General features: G+C 42.0%; 1 protein-coding gene across 5 annotated transcripts in view; it reads left to right on the forward strand.

Annotated features, from left to right (window-relative positions):
• slc39a6 (solute carrier family 39 member 6) overlaps positions 1–17551 on the forward strand; it is a 67161-nt gene that overhangs the window by 13284 nt on the left and 36326 nt on the right. The window contains exons 11-15 of one of the 5 annotated variants that reach the window (XR_014600846.1): positions 65–200; positions 2144–2224; positions 2881–3071; positions 4974–6730; positions 6769–6828. Coding sequence is in view for 1 of the 5 variants with exons in the window: in XM_084058419.1 (XP_083914545.1) it covers positions 65–200; positions 2144–2224; positions 2881–3071; positions 4974–5126 (561 nt within the window). In the remaining 4 variants the exon portion in view is untranslated. Of the gene's footprint in view, positions 1–64; positions 201–2143; positions 2225–2880; positions 3072–4973; positions 7716–17551 lie in introns of those variants that run through there. The other 4 variants (XR_014600847.1, XR_014600848.1, XR_014600845.1 and 1 more) reach the window with 4 other exon arrangements.

Below are 17551 nucleotides of genomic sequence, written 5' to 3' on the forward strand. Positions count from 1 at the left end.
ATTGTAGTTTTGATTCTGTGGTTAGTTTTATGCACTATATTAACCTTGTGGTCACCCCTCACAGAACCACCACCCTCACAGCCACAGCCACCACCAGCAGTACAACCAGCAGCACTTCCAGCAGGCTGGAGTCGCCACGCTGGCCTGGATGGTCATCATGGGAGACGGACTGCACAACTTCAGCGACGGCCTGGCCATAGGTCTGTTTATGAACCACAGCAATGCTTTTAAATATGATCTTAGATCAGTGTACGGCCTGGCCATAGGTCTGTTTATGAACCACATTGCTGCTTTTAAATCTGATCTGAGAGCAGTGTACAGCACACATTGCTATAGAGTGTTTGTTCAGTAACGGGAGTGTCTCCAGCTCTAGTGTGGACAGAAGATACATTTTCTGGTCGGGATACCAATTCCATACAACCAGAAGAGCGAACCTGTTTAAGATACAGCATAACAAAGTGGAAATAATGAAACAAACAAAAACAAAATTGAGCAGACATATTTGGAATCAGGACACTATCAAATTGAAGCTGATGAATTCTCTCTCCTGATTGGATGAATTATTAGTGTGGTTGCCCAACAGGGCAACCAGACTATAGTACTCTATACACTTTATTTCTTTATTTCTTTATTTCTTTATTTATAGATAAACAATACTTTAGAGCGCATCTCCTCCCACAGTTTTTATCCCCTAATGTTGTGCCATATATCAAAATGACCGTCTAAATCGGGAATCGTGCGCGTGTATAGGGCTAAGAGATTGGTTGAATAGTTTAATTGATATTAATTTATTAGTGCATTAAATTTCCCCATCCACTTTAATGTAAAAGTGAAAAAACTCAAATTCAAGTATTTTTTTCTCAGAAACCTTAACAGCTAGAGTTATCAGATTTGGAGGGATAATTTATAATTAAGTCCGAAATTATTGAAAAAAATATCACACCATTCGGCCTCATGGTGGCGCTATAACAGCCCCCTTTACGTTTTGGCCCGTAACTCTTGAACCGTAGGTCCTAAAATCAAAATTTCTTTTCACCTGGATTCCTTGGGTCACTACGCATCTCCCCATGCGTCAGGATAGATTTTTTGATATTGATTTATTTCTGCATTAAATTTCCCCATCCACTTTAATGGGAATTGCAAAAACTCCCATTCAAGTATTTTTTTCTCGGAAACCGTAAGGGCTACAGTTACAAGATTTGGTGGGGAGGTTAATAGTTTTTTGCGAAATTATTATGAAAAGAATCACACCAGTCGGCCACATGGTGGCGCTATAACAGCCCCCTTTACCTTTTGGCCTGTAACTCTTGAACCGTAGGTCGTAAAATCAAAATTTCTTTTTCCCTGGATTCCTTGGGTCACGACGCATCTTCCCATATAGGCCACGCCCATTTGCGTCAGGATAGATTTTCCGCCATTTTGAATTTTCTTCAAAACACACTTTTTGCTCCTTTTCCTTCAATTTTTTCCCAAATCTCACACAAATCGGTACACGTGATCTATGGACCCATGCGATAAACCTATCCAAGCGGAATTTTGATAGTCCTTACCGTTCGTCCGTAAATGGCTTCCAAAGTTAGCGGGAGGGGCCCGTTTGACCAAAAATGCCATAAATCACGAACGAAACGTCCGGTCAATCCCAAATTTGAATCACATGTCGAGGGTGGTATACTAAACCAATCCCCAAAAGCATTTCTACTTTGATCCATAGGGGGCGCCACGAATGCTCAAAATGTAACCGTTTGATGCAAAAAACGTATTTTGGGGGGATCGATCCTCTCAAAATGAAACGCAAGCGATCTCAGGAGTGACGACACAATGTAATTGGCGCAGCCTCCGACGTTATTCCTCCCGGCGTATTCCTCGAGTCCCGGCGGCCGCGACCCGCGACCGGCGTCGGCGCAACCACACTCTGCAATTTCCCCGGAATTGCGACGCGTCTAGTTTTTTCTGTTTACGAAGAGCTGGAGAGATGGGAAGACCCCTGTTATTGAACACTATTGCAATGATATCACAATATATTATAGAGCTTTAACTCCCTTACACAAAATACATTGTTTCAACCAACGAATATCACCTACACTACATCAACTAGTAGTCATAGAAGAGACAATAAGGGCGACGTCATGTCATTTCTCCACAGGCGCTGCGTTCACTGAAGGTTTGTCCAGTGGCCTCAGTACGTCTGTGGCCGTCTTCTGTCACGAGCTGCCCCATGAACTGGGTGAGTACACAGTCACTGCTTCTGTGGTTTGTATACAGAAGTGCAGCTCTGCTCGCCATGTTAGTTTTGGTTCCACATTCCACACTTATTGTATCTTTCTCTTGCTTTGAAATACCAGCTAGAGTAGGCTACATGAATGTGTCATAAGGTTTATGAATCATTGTTCAGGAAAAAAATTGTTGCACTTAAGCGACAACGATACATGTCACTTAGGAAGTGGAGCTCTGCATGCCATATTGTTTTTGGTTATACATCAATTAGTAATTTGTCTTGCTTTGAATACCAACTAGAGTGCGGCATAACGTTTATCAATCATTGTTGCCCCAAATTTACCAGCGTGTAGAATTTGTTACCCCAACATATATACAGTAGATAAGTTGTCATACAAGGAATAGCGCACATAGCTGGTCTACAATCTCACAATGCGTTGACCTTGTAGATCGGCTATTTGGTAACATTATTTAATATTTGGAAATATTCGCCTCTAATGACTTGTCCAAAAAAGGACACTTGGTTGAAAGTGTTTAATCTCAACCCAAGACCCACGACCATTAACGTTTTGCCCCAATTGGTCAATTGTAGCTAAAAACAGACAAAAAGACTGTCTGCCTTATGATAACCATGACCTGTCTGATGGCTTGGACTCCATTTCCCAGGTGACTTTGCAGTGCTATTGAAGGCCGGCATGACGGTGCGTCAGGCCATCCTGTACAATGTGCTGTCGGCCATGATGGCGTACCTGGGCTTGGTGACGGGCATCCTCATTGGACACTACGCCGAGAACATCGCCATGTGGATATTTGCACTCACGGCAGGGCTCTTCATGTATGTGGCCCTGGTGGATATGGTGAGCACACTTTAAATATACATATGCATCATTTTTTGAACCACTTTTCATTTGAACCAGTATTCTGAATAAAACGGCCTCACTTGCCAACTAAAGTAACCATTTTATTCAATTAGCAACATTTTGGTATGAGACCTTCTTCATCTTCTTGCCTGAATAAGTGGGGAGCATTCTAGCGAGTATTAAAATGGTTTTAATAGTTCATTGTAACCAATATTAAAATGGTATTATAGTTCATTCTAACAGTAGACTTATATTAGTCTTTTGTTTCTTGAGTCTAATAGTCTTTAATTGAATTCTCAGTATAAAGTGTTGAGTCATCAGAACCAGGTTTTGACCTAACATCTAACTAACCCTCCACACTTACTGTACAAGAATGAGAGTACTGTAGCTCAGCCTGTGGCCTTCAGAAGCAGCTGGACACTTCACACACACACACACACACACACACACACTCACACTCACACTCACACTCACACACACACACTCACTCACTCACTCACTCACTCACTCACGCACTCTCTCTGAGTTCAGCCTTGATACAGCTGCCAGGAACTGAAACCTGTGACTTCCATTTGTATGTATGATCTAATCTCTGTTCTGTTCTGTTCTGGTGGAAGGATTAGTCATAGGCCCTATACAGTTTTTGGGGCGGTGTAGCCGCCCCCTATAAGTGAGTTTTGGACACCGACCAAAAAATGTGTGTACCCCCTAACCCTTCCATTGTTAATGCAAATCGATACTTTTTTCATATCAGCCAATCACATTACAGCTAGTGTCATCACCACTAACTGTAATGTGATTGGCTCACTTTGCAAATTCAGGACTGTGATTGGCTAGCGAAACACATGACACATGTGCAGCCCTATGAATAGCAGTATGGACTTTAAAAAAAAGTCATTTATCCTTTTTTTTAAAGTGAGTCATGTTGTGATGACCACACACCGCCCACTTCACACTGGGTGTGATTTTTATTTAACATTTTTACGATGATTAGCAAAAATCACTGACGCACAAGCTCGTACAAGTCGTGGTGCATTCTATGAACATTTCACGACACATTTGATTCAGTTACTTATCTCTCAACTAAGACAGATGTGACTATTCAGTCTAGCAATAGCACAAATGTTGTCAAAGTCTGACCTCTTGTGGTGGTTGACAGTAGCTCATGATGCTTCTGTGCCTTGTCAAGGAACAGATCCTACCAAGTCTGCTCAGCTGTACTACTATAAAACATTCATAACAGTGATGGTCCACAGATGATGATGCAAAACCCATGTTGTTAATTAAGAAACATACTGTCATTATGTAGAATATCATTTTTGATTTCATATCACTTGCATTTTAGGTATTTCATGTTTTGTATTTAATAGCATTTAGCAAGTGTTAAATACATATATATTCTGATGGAAATCAATCAATTGGTGACCCACCTGAAAATGTGTATTCCATTTATTAAGGACAGAGAGACAGGGAGACCCCCTGTTACTGAACAAACACTATAGCAATGATCACTAATGAAAACGTTTTAGTTGTTAACCTTTTAATTACTATTTCATATAATTAGTCATTAATTATTCATAATAATAATAAGTAATTTATAGTATTTCATATCATTAGTATGTCATAGTATATTGTCTCTGTCAGGTTGAAACCACATATGTCCAAAACTGTTACTTTTCTTGATGCAAATTCAAAAGTAGCAAAAGGTGCAGATCTACAAGCTCAAAACGCGCAGCTTGTGGATCTGATACTTGAAATGCTTTTGTGTGACACTGTAGTATAATCAAGTAGGCCGCTAATTTATGGAAAAAAAAACACAAAGTTTGAATATGGAGATAATGGGTTTCTGCCCGACAACAACGATATAATCCCTGTGTAATATTATGTGTTGTCCTGCAGGTACCAGAGATGTTACACAACGACGCGGGGGACCAGGGCTTCAGTCACTGTGGGTTCTTCCTGCTCCAGAACGCCGGCATCCTGCTGGGTTTCTGCATCATGCTGCTCATCGCCGTCTTTGAACACAAAATACAACTGGACCTGGGCTACTGAACAGTAGCTCCTCAGAATGACTGTCTCCTAACCCCCCCCCCCTACCCCCACCTCAAGTCCAACTGGACCTGGGTTACTGAAGAAACATGATGCTAGCTCCTAAGAATAGAGCACTGAAGTCTGACATCATTGCCGCTAGAGGCCGCAATCACCCCGGGTCACAGAGTATTTTTTTTTCTATTGAAATTCCCCATAGAGAAATCATAGTTTGCGTCATAAGAACTGTTACAAAAATAAACAAGTCAGCCGGGGCGATTTTACTCATATGGATATGAAGCATCAGCTGACGGTGAAAAAGTACTAAATTATCCACACAGACGTTATCAAATGTAACTCAATATCATAAACGACACAGTCACATACCTGACAGAATCGCCCGGATGATTTGTTTTATGGGGATTTTCATTAGAAAAAATACTTCCGTGACCCAGGGTGTAGCGGGAGTGACGTCAGGACTTCGGTACTCTATGACTGTCTCCTAACCCCCCTCGATCCCTCGCCCCACCCCAAGGCAAGTCCTGTCAAATCGTGTGTCACAAGTCATGGAATTCCCTGCTCGCTCGACTTCTGAACAAGCTGCTAAGCCTGAGATATACGGTACACATACAGTTGCGTGCGGATGTCGGAGTCCTGAAATCAGATCTACAAAACAACAATGCGTGGAAACGTGTTGTCAGCTTTTAGATCGTCTATTTTCAGACGCTGGTGTGCAACTAAGTATAAATCGGGCGCTACATTTACTGTGCTCCCCCGTAACCCAACCACCCTCCTCCCATGTCCTGTCAACGTGTGTCACAAAAGTCATTGAATCCCCCGGTCTCGTGTAGCCAGGTGATCAGAGATCTACTGAATTTGGAGGAAAAAAAATAACTGCATTGCAGAACCAGTGCAATGACTTTAGGGGCGACGGTATCAGGATTGGTCAGTAGGTTTGTTGTCGCTGGTTTACTCTGGCTTCCAAGCCCGTTCAATAAATCCTCTCTGTCAGGACCTCATATGTCCAAAACCGCTACTTTTCAGGATTAAAATAACATTAAAGTAGATCTACAAGCTCAAAACGTGCCGCTTCGCAGCGCTTTTCGAACTCGCAGATCTGCTACTTTCGATGCTTTTGTGTGACACTGTAGTATGATCAAGTACGGCATTAATTTACAAAAAAAACACCAACAGTTAGAATATGGAGATAAGAGGTTTCTGCCCGACAGCAATAGATTTCCCCAGACGTATCAGTCGGGTTGAATCTTTGATCTTCTGGCTACGTGACTCTATCGAATCCCCCGACTCGCTTGATTCATATATTGCTGCTGTGTGTCCCAAGTGTCAAACTGTTGGCTGGCATGTAAATGTTATCTTTGTGATCGCTGTCCCCTGAAACTACAGGTCCAATAACATGTTAGAGAGAGAGAGAGGAGGGTCTTCTTCTTATTGGACCAAAGCCCCACAATGCATTCCAGAGCGTCTGCAGTGTTACCATGTTGTCTGTCTGTGTCTGATGCAGCATGTTTAACGGTCAGTTCCACTTGTCATTCAGAAAGGTCATGTTCTGTCATGTTTGTTACTCACAGCGTGTGTGTGTGTGTGTGTGTGTGTGTGTGTGTGTGTGTGTGTGTGTGTGTGTGTGTGCACGTGCACGTGCACGTAGGACCAGTGTTACAGTGGGAAACCAAAGACATTAAATTCTCTACCAGTTGAACCAGTATAGGCCTGGCTCAGTACAAACCACTGAAAACAACCACACACCCCGTCAATGAACATGTTAATTTTATGAAAAACTCATCCCTTTAAATGACTGATTAGTGACAATTACATTACTTTTCCCTACAGCTGACTTGTAGTGGTGAGAGAGGCCTGGCTGTAATCCTAACATCACTGGTTCATGTCACATACAGTAAAATAAACGCTGGTTCCAGTCTCAGAATAACTTCAAAGTGCCCAAAGAGACCTTGAGAAAGAAACTGTTTCAATCTGACTATAATAAGTCTATAAATGAATCTGGATAAAATTACTAAAGGATAAAATGTAATTAAAGTACAGCTACTGTATGCCTGAAAAGTGAAACTGGGAGAAGAAAAGGAAAGTTAATCAACTATCCTGCCAAATGTATAGTTTAGTTTTCTTTAAAGGGTGTGATTTTAGTTGTAGAATCTTTTTTTAACACAATTCGCCTTTCGCCTAACCTGCATCTGTTGAGCAGAGAATATGTTTGTGTCAAAAGTTAAACTTATCAACATGAGCATTATTATAGTTTTTTCTTTTATTTATTTGTATTTTCTTAATTGCCATTGTGTCAAGATTTGACTGTTACAAAATGCCTGTTACAAGCGTTTAGTGTAGATCTGGTAGATAATCCAGGATCTTTATTTCATGTCAAAATATTCTGTTTCTTTAGTTTTGTTTCTATTTTTGGGAGAGGCTCCCTCATGTATTTGCCAAATATCTGTAGGCAGTCTTGTTTAAAATGTCAAAGAAGAAAACTTAGTGTTTATTTATTGTGTTGTGTTTAATATAGTTTAATATAGTTTGAATTTCAGTTGTTGGATCTTCAATGGATCTACCAGGGCCCAATAAATTGAAGCCAGTCTGACAATCTCTTCCTTGTGGTTCTTGAAAGAAAACTGTCCGGTTCACTCACCTACAGATGGCGGTGTAGGAGAGACCGACAGTGTGAAAGCTGAAGGGGAGACGGCGTAGGAGAGACGGACTTTAGGAGAGCTAAGAGGCAGGCAGACAGACAGACAGACAGTAGGAGAGCTGAGAGGGAGACAGTGTAGGAGAGCTGAGAGGGAGGCAGACAGTAGGAGAGCTGACAGGGAGACTGTGTAGAGAGACAGACGGTAGGAGAGGAGAGGTATGTGAGTATTGTTGAACATCTGGAAATGTATTTGAACGTAATTTATGTTGAACAGCTCACTTTAGGATATAGGCTTTAAATGATGTTATCACTTGATTTGCCTAAAGAAAGAATATGATATTGACTGGTTGAAATGACTGCTGAGGTGCACTCAAAGGCTTGCAGCAGGCAGAGGCCTGCATTTCCTTTATGTGCATTTCCTGTATGTGAGCTGCACTTGCGGCGTACGTGACATACAGCCTGCATCTATGGCTGATCAGTGAGGTCAAAGAGTACCAAGATCTGATAGTTTTAACCAAATGTTACATGCACACATGCAAGTGTGAATCATTTGATTTTCTGATTAATGATTTAATTTAATCTGATAATATGCAGTATAATTGCATTTACTGAATTATGCTCAGGTATAAGAAACATTTCGGGGGACATTTAACCCCTCAGTATGCCTATATATGGCCATGCTGATAATGTCGTGCAAGGTGCAAAGTAAGCGTTTTTTGTGTGTGTGGGTAGCTGTTGGACAAGTCACACATACACCCACATGCAGACACACTGGCCCTCATTTATCAACGCAGCGTATAAACCGGCTTATATTTTTCCATATATTCGGCCGTACACCAACGTCGAAGTCACATTTATCAACGCATCCTACACAGCTGATCCGAGCGTACACTTGGTCCCAGCGTTGATAAATGTCACGGCTGAAACCGAGCGTCATTTAAATAACACGCCCTTAAATATTCTCAAAACGCCCCGATTTTACGACATGAAGACGAACCAGAATACGACCAAAGACATGAAAAGCCAATAAGAAATAGTTTCGCCTCGCCACACACGCACACGCCTCTCTCTCTCTCTCTCGCTCTCTCGCTCTCTCTCTCTCACACACACACACACATGCGCCCGCCCAACTTCGTCTTTCCGTAGCGTAGCGGTACATGAGACTCGGGCGGAATGCAGTGATTCCGTGCCGCCACGTTAATATTGGAGCGGCGGGTTTATATCCTTAACCCAGCCAGGTTGTGTAGCCTACATAACTCTATGACATAACTCCATAACATAGGACAAGCTACTGTAAGTTTGTAGACCTCACTGTCCATGAAAAGGTGCCGTCCCGACCGCGGGACTCCCGGCGCAAAAGCGCTCGTATATTTTTGAAAATAGCAGATCTACAAGCTCACAACGCGTCGCGATGCAACGCTGGCTTGTGAGCTTGTAGATCTGTTATTTTCAATACAGACAGATCTACAATCTTATCTGAATGACTGTTAAAGCAGTTTGTTTAAATTACTTTATAAAATGATATATTTTCACAGCGATTATTTATTAGTGTAGATATACACATTTAGGAGTGGATTATGTGTCTAGATGCCTGTCAGACAGTCAGACAATGCTGCTCCGCAGGTCTAGGATGGAATAAACGGGTGCAGCCAACGTCAACAACTGGTCTCGACCAGACGTGAGATCTCAGCGTACGGTAGGGTGAAGCCCACGTCAGGATATATTGATAAATGCCGAAAGGTGCGGTGATTACGCCGTACGCTCATTATTTGGGCTGTACCGCGTTGATAAATGAGGGCCACTGACTTCTGAGAATCACCTATAGCGTCTGACTTCTAAGAATCACGCCTATGTGCACGCAAATACACACACACTGACTTTCTTAACTTTCTAAAAGTCACCCACGTGTACACTTACGTGCACTCACATACACACACTGATGTCTGGAGAACTTCCTTTAGACCTACTACCGTATAAAGGGGCGCTCACGAGAGCATCAGAGGAGAGAGGCTGGGGAGACAGAGGCTGAGGGAGACTTGGGAGGTTTTGGACGGCTGTTGGGGGCCCTTTGGTCCCCTTGGGCTCTTAGGTTTTTGGGGCTTCTTCTCTTGCACCTTGCTCAGATGTTAAGCAGTCTTGGCTCCACATGGAGGAAGGTAAAGAATTAAATAAATTAAGAAGGTAAAGAATTAATTAAATTAAGAAGGTAAAATATTACTTAAATAATGAATTAAACCAAAAAGGGTAGATTTCTCTATTTTGAGATTAAACCTATTTAGTGCTACTTTAAGGATTTTTTGGGAATGACCAAATTTAGACTAGCCTGTATTTCAGGCTGAATGAGATCTAAATGGAACCTCCTCTTTTTAATCTAAATTCTAAATTAGTTTAGGACAAGCCTAAATTAAGGCATTTGGAAACCAGACAGACATGAAACATTACTAGATTTCATTTCTATTGGTATTTTGTATTTGTATTTTGTATTGTTAAATACACATCTGTAATCCCACTATGAACTGAGCAAATAAAGGGAAGCTTTTAATCTTCCAAAAAGCCTCATTTTCTGAGTTAGTGTTATAAAGATAATTAGACTAGGGGTTTCTTCAGAAGGACACCACCAAGCCCTCGGTGAGTATGAGAATTCCACACTACGGCAACATATATACACATTCAATACACACCCCATACAGGTGGAGATTTGTAATTGAAGCTAAATACAGATGCCAACGTTTGATGCAATGCTATGCGGAGTAATGTATTGAGCAACTCGTTTTAAGAGCGCAATGTTGTGTATGCGATGAATTGTAAGCATTTAGGTGTGTTGCGAGGACTGTGTGCTATGATGATGTGCTGAGAGTTGGCATTTTGGCGTGAAGAGGGACTCATTGTCCCTATGTGTGTCTGGACTTAAGAATGAGTGAAGTTCAGGGTGATATGCCATAGGGAGGTAATGGGTTGTTGTAACGCATGAGCTTCTATGCATTTCTCTAGTCAGAGGATTAAGTTGACTGAGTGAAGGTCAAGTTGATGTTCTGTTGAAGCTGGCCAGTAAGTCTAGGGGGCCCCTCTGTCTCCTGCCTTTCTTATAACACAGTATTCTCAGATCCATAGGTTGTCTTAAGTCGGGGACTGGATATTATGGTAGTGGATCAAGTTATTAAAGGGCTTACGGGTGGTGACCAGACTTAGACCCAAAAGTAGCCGCTATTTCCCCGGAGGCCACGGGCCTGCTAACACGGTCGAGTTTGCTCTGAATTCACCATGGCGGAGAAAAGGTAGTTCTCGCGTAAATATACAGTTTTCTGCACTTCTGTGTGTTGCTTGTTTAAAAGGTCCCTGAGTGAAGGGGACCTCCTATCTGTGTTGTACACCGCTCCAGTCGTGGTCTGGAATGGTTAATAGTATGTTTATTGACAACACTGATCCAGGATGAGGTAAGAACGTTTTTCCTCTTGAGGGTTTTATCCAAAATGCACAAAGTCTAGATCATCTGTGTGTTGTACACAGGAACTTACCTAAGGAAAAATGCTTATGCAAAATGTGCATATTTGGACAGAAATTAAAGAATAAGTGACTAAATATCTCTCCTAAGGTGAAAGTTACTTAAAGTACATTCAAGCATGAGACAAATCCATCATCATTGATGTCTGCTGTATGTATATGGCCACAACGTCATTGCTGTTCCTTTGAACTAGGTTCATGTTGGTAGACTGTTATACTGTCAGCCACAGGATAAACACCACAGTTAAATTATAGTTGAACTTATAAGTTGAATGTATTTTTAAGGGCCTTGTCCACTGAAAGTGTTTTATGAGCAGAGGAGGTCTTTGGACATCATGTCCAGAGCGCTCTCATGTAGTGTTTGTTGACACCCGCATTGTTCAATCCTATGAACCATTGTTGTGATCGAACATCATGTCATCTGCATTATTGTCACAGATAGCTTAGCTGGAACATTGTAAACATGGACGTCTCATGGTTGTGGTACTGATTCAACGTCAGGTCGTAAATGACAGGGTTGTCAGGAGGATCCAGGAGGATCAAACGTGACATTGACGACCAGCAATCCTCTCCAAAAGTTTCTCTTTTCTGTTTGAAGAGGCCCCGGCAGGGTGCTTTAGAGCGCTGATACACGAAGTTCTTCACTGGGAAGAGAGAAGAACTCTCGCTCCGGAGTCCAGTGCGTCTTCACCATAGAAATGACCATGGCAGCAAAAAAAAAAGCTTTCTGTGGACACGTCCACCTAAAGCAGTGGTTCTCTCTTTTTGTGCCATGGACCCCCGAATTGATATATATTTGGCCCCGGACGCCCATGTGGAATTTTGTATGTGCCAGGGACCCCCGGAAGAGAAGATTTGAGTAAAAAAAATATTATAAAAAAAAAGCTTGTATATCTGCTATTTTTGAATAGCCAACCTTTAAAATATGGATAAAGGGGTTCAAATGATTGGTATATGCTATATTAACTAGCTGGGAACCCCCCTGGAACCCCCTCAAGGATCCCAGGGAGAACCACTACCCTAAAGAAGAGGTCAAGTGAAGGAAGGATGTTTGGTTTTCTATTGCTTGTGCTCATGTGGGAAGTGAAGCTCACATGGACAGAACTAACACAACTATGAACAGTTGTGTTGTACAGACGGGTGTGAATGTTCACTGTGCTCAATCACATCCCTAAACTAGATAAAACGTAATGCGATCACTGGAGGCACTACTTGCTCTTTGTCTGTTGCAGCATATTCAGCACTTTACTGAATAACTGACATCTACAGTATTAGAAAAATGTGTGTGTGTGCCCGTTGGACTGATCAGTGCCAAATATCTTGTGCACATTGCCAGTTGACCAAAGAATTCACTTTAGAATTGTAATTGTAGAAACAGCAGGAGACATCCTGATGCCCATAGACCAATTATTTGTTTACTAACATTGAGACTGGACGCACAGGTGATAGTTTCACGCAATCAATTCTCAACCTGTTGTTTCGGGGTGCGCTGGTTTCAGCACACCCCAACCCCCTCTTGTGTGTTGGCTAGTGAGGCGCGTCCTAGCGAGACCTGACAGAATGGGTTTCATTAAGAGCATACTGGTTGCACGCATACTGGTTCTTATCAGAGTGACGTCGTCTGTTAAGGGGTCTATAGGCCTATCTAAAACAAACACGCAAACACAAACAAACATCAATTGTTTAGCACTCTGTGATTACCTGTGAATGAACAGCGCAATACAAATGTATTATTATTTTTATTATCAATGGATGTATTATCTACAATATATTCCTTCCTGTCTCAGAGCTCACAAACTTTCAGTTCTACTGACAGGTCAGCTACTGTTCTGTTGTTATGCTCAGGTTCACCAGTAGGTTGCAGTGTTACTCTCTTTCTTGTTCAAGTAGTCACAAACTGGCTCTGGCACTAAAGGGACTCACATGAATAACAAACGTGATAATTATTAAACACTTTCAAGCTGGCATCTATATTTTGGCCTTGGAAATGGGCTATTGTCTTCATGTTGTATTGCATTCAACAGTTAAAGGTATAGTAAGTGATTTTCTATTGTGAAAATAAATGCTAAATAGCTCAATATTCTCTTTAGTAATCATTACTAAAGAGTGTTCACGAGCAGGGTTCTACCTGTCTCTCCAGCTCTTTGGTAAACAGAAAATGCATTTCCAGGTCCTGATACCAGTTATTTCGAATCAGGAGAGATAACTAATACAGGATACAGAAGAAACAAGTGGAATTGGAAGTGATGACACAAAGAAATTAACAGACAAAATAGGAATTGGAACAATATACAATTCAAGCTGATAAATGAATACTCTCTCCTGAATGGATGAAATGGCAACCGACCTGAAAATGTATTTTGTGTGTGTGTGTGTGTGTGTGTGTGTGTGTGTGTGTGTGTGTGTGTGTGTGTGTGTGTGTGTGTGTGTGTGTGTGTGTGTGTGTGTGTGTGTGTGTGTGTGTGTGTGTGTGTGTGTGTGTGTGTGTGTGTGTGTTAAAGAGCTGGTTAGATGTAGGCCTACTGTACAAACCCTCTATAGCAATGATAACAAATGATAGAGCTTTAACTTTTTAACAAAAAACATTGATTGACCAAAATATATCCTAACATTAAATGTTTTATGTCTGAGCTGGTCTCCAATCAGTCTGCCTGGATGTCTTTTGGTTGAGGAAAATGCCCTCCCTCTCTCTCACACACACACACACACACACACACACACACACACACACACACACACACACACACACACACACACACACAGAGCCCCTTGGCCTGGCCTGCAGAGCCTGTGTTATCTGTGTATTATGTACTCCTGTGTATGTGTTTCTCCCTCAGATCCTGTAGGATCAGCAAACTTGGGGTTCCCAATTAGGAGCTCCTGGCCAGTACCCCCTGGAGCCCTATAAAAGAGCGAGCCATTCCATGTCTCGCTCTGCAGATGACAGCACCCTTTTGCTTGTTTCCCTTTAGTTTACACACTCTGCAACACCCCACACTATTGCACATCTCATATGTGGCAAATTGGGAGCTCTTGCCGCTTTCAAGTAAGGGATACTGGGGTTGGCCGTGACACTGTGTACAAGTAATTGCCTGTATTGTTTAAAGCCTAGATTGGCAACTTTAGTCACAGCATTAGTGAGGAGGTACATGGTAGTGTTAGAGTAACAATCTGAGTAATTGTTTGATTAGTTTGGTTAAATACAATTTAGTTTTTAGTTTTGTGCTTTCATTTAGTTACCACTAGTGTGGTAATTAAGACAGGTGTAACAGGTGTATCTTGGATAGTCTGAGGGGCGGTGTTTTTTGTTTTATTTGTTTTGGGTTTTTTTAGATTATTTCCCACAGATGCTGGGATGGGGTGGTGCCACTGGGATGCCTTGTGGTAGGGGGACTCGGGAGGGCCACTGAAAACCAGGGTTGAGTTGTGTGTGTTCAGTTTTGGTTAGGCAGCTGAGGTAGGGGGAACACTGCACCTGTAGGCGCACCTGTCTCACCTGTCCTGGCTTGGCAGTGTCAGAGGGGGAGCATTTGTTCCATTTCGGAATTTTTGTTTTTCTCTATTTAAAAAAGAAAATAATGAGAAAGGAAAAAAACATACTATATTTGTAAAAAAAAAACTAAGTTTTACTAAAGAGCAGCTACTAGCAGCTAGTACCAGATCACTATAAAATAGAAATATCTAACAAAAGGTGGAAGGAGGCAGTGAAGTACATTTTGAAAGCTAACTTGAGGGACATGGGGATCCTATAAGAGGAGTGTCCACTAACTGGGGAAAGGGCAGCTGAAGTGGTTAGTCAGTCTAAGCTGCCCACTAGTCAGTTCACATTTGAACAACAAAGAGTTGCTTAATGTTGCAATCTAAAGTGAAGAGGCTGTAGTCAGAGAAGGAGCAAATAGATAGAGCAGTCTAGACTGTATGGTTGAGCGGACTAAACTTGAGTTAATAAAAGTAGTAGGTCATCGGCTTCAGGATCTCAAGCTCGAGATTTTTATATTTTCAGCAATTTGCGCCTTGTGCCCAAATTTTATGAAAAAGACCCTGAAAGTAGCCAAGGTGCGTAAATGGTCAAAGTATGCCCGCATGTTATGCCGCAATGTGTGTTAACGGGCAGGGCACAGGAAGCCTACTCATGTCTTATGTTAAAGCAGCAGTGTTAAAAGCCTTTGAACTTGTTCCAGAAGCCTATCGCAAGCGTTTTCGCATTTAGAGTTTGTAAAGGACTTTGATAGGTTATGTGACCTTATAGTCCTTGAACTATTTAACAACACTTTGCCTGAACATATTGCCAATTACGGAAAGTTGAAACTGCTGCAGAAGAGGCTGCTTTGGCAGATGAGTATGTGTTGACACACGAGCGCTCCTTTGGCCAGCTTCACGCTGTTAATGGATGTGGTGATGATGGCTCACGTGTCAAAATGGGTTTTGCTGGTAGTTCAGGCATGGCGGTTGCACCAGAGGTCGAAAACTGATCATGGCACGTGTGAGGAGAATATGTCACTTTTGACGTAAAAAGGGAATTGGAAAGCTGATTGCTACACTCTAAAAGCAAAGACTAAGCCTACCTCTCACCCTGCAAAAGGCATTGCTGACACCACTGATCTTTCTGAATTGCACATCTCATACCTTTTGTAAGCATTATAGTTACTTTTGTTAATTCATTTTTGTTACTTTTAGCACTACCACCGTGTCCTCCTCAATTTGTCATGGCCCCACCGGCCGGGTTGCGACACACCATTGAGGACTTCAATGTTGTAACAGCATAATTCTGTCGTAAGTGCACGTGATAATAAAACGTTGAACCTTAAACCTGCTCCAAATTGACCTGTATGAGACCATTATCCTATTAAAACATGTGTTATCTGCTGCCTCTTGCCACCTAATGAACAACAGTGTACAAAGAGTATCTTGGCACTATAAAATACGTATTACTTTGACTTTGAACTTGTTTTCTTGCAGGGTTGCATTTCTGGGAAATGGGCTGAGTGGATGGTTTTACTTAAGTTAATAGTTGAGTTCCTGGCACTTTTTGTGTACAAGTTAATTTAACTCATGTTAATTCATGTTTGCATAGCCTTATTTAGAAACAAGTATTGGACGCGCGAACGCTGGAAGCGAACGCAGTTCTATATTTCAGCCACACTGTAGTAGTGAACTCTGGCGCACTCTAGCGGCTGCACACAGGTAGTGCAGCTGCTATATTTCAGTCACGGAGTTTTGAGTCACATGGGGGCACGAGCCAATGAGAGCGTGAGTCACACGGGGGCGCGGCTGCACACATACTGCACACAGACAGACACACAAGCCGAGCCGAGTTACATAGAGACACACGGGCGGAAACGGAAGGCCTACAAATTCACGCCCACTTTTGAGATAGCGCCGCTACTCGAGGTCCGTTAGAACGACGAACTGCAGCTCTCAATGCATTCCCTATGAGAGGATATGAGAATTAGCCTACTTTTAAAATTATCCTGCATTAACTGGAGACGATATTGATTTAAATAAAAATATGTTTCCAAATGTATGGAGTGTCTTTGTCAACATATCTTCTTGTTTTCTTAATAGTTGATGTGTTTCACATTTAATTTGCCACTTTAACAAGTTACCCATAATGTTAACACAGCAGAGGGTAGACGGCAGACAGAGAAGTTGTCGCATTTCAGTGACATCACTGTCTTTACGAGCGCCGAGCGCCGACCAGTGGTGTACCCACACTGTAGAGGCAGGACAGGCGGTCGCCTGCCCAACTAAGATCTCGCCTCCCCTAAAAAAAAATTAAAAAAACCGAAAATGTGTCATAGCGTGCTTAATGTCCTCAAAGTCACGCACCCAACAAGCTTTGAACTGAGCAGATTGGACCTTCTGTTCCAGAGATAATGACCAAAACATATTGAAAACGTCCACTTTCGCCAGTTTTCTGGGTATTGAAAACCTCAAGGGATGCGTCCGTGATGTATATACCATGCGACCACTTAAAGTCTAGATCTCCGATGCTAGCGGTTTTGACATACTGATGGAGTATATTATAGTATATTGTGGGTAGTATATCGAGATGACAGATATGGGACATTAAAAAGGACAAATCAAACAAATGGGACACTTTATTAGAACACCAAAAAAGTCGCTACAGCCTCAGTAGTTAACCAATGAAATGACGGTATTTTACAATGCCTCTCATAAAGATTGCATTGAGTGCTGCAGTTCATCTTTCTAACGGACCCCGAGTAGCAGCGCTGTCTCAAAAGTGGGCGTGAATTTGTAGGCCTTCCGTTTCCGCCCGTGTGTCTCTATA

Source organism: Gymnoscopelus microlampas (genome assembly GCF_963454915.1).
Source record: "Gymnoscopelus microlampas genome assembly, chromosome: 5".
Classification (NCBI taxonomy): Eukaryota; Metazoa; Chordata; class Actinopteri; order Myctophiformes; family Myctophidae; genus Gymnoscopelus; species Gymnoscopelus microlampas.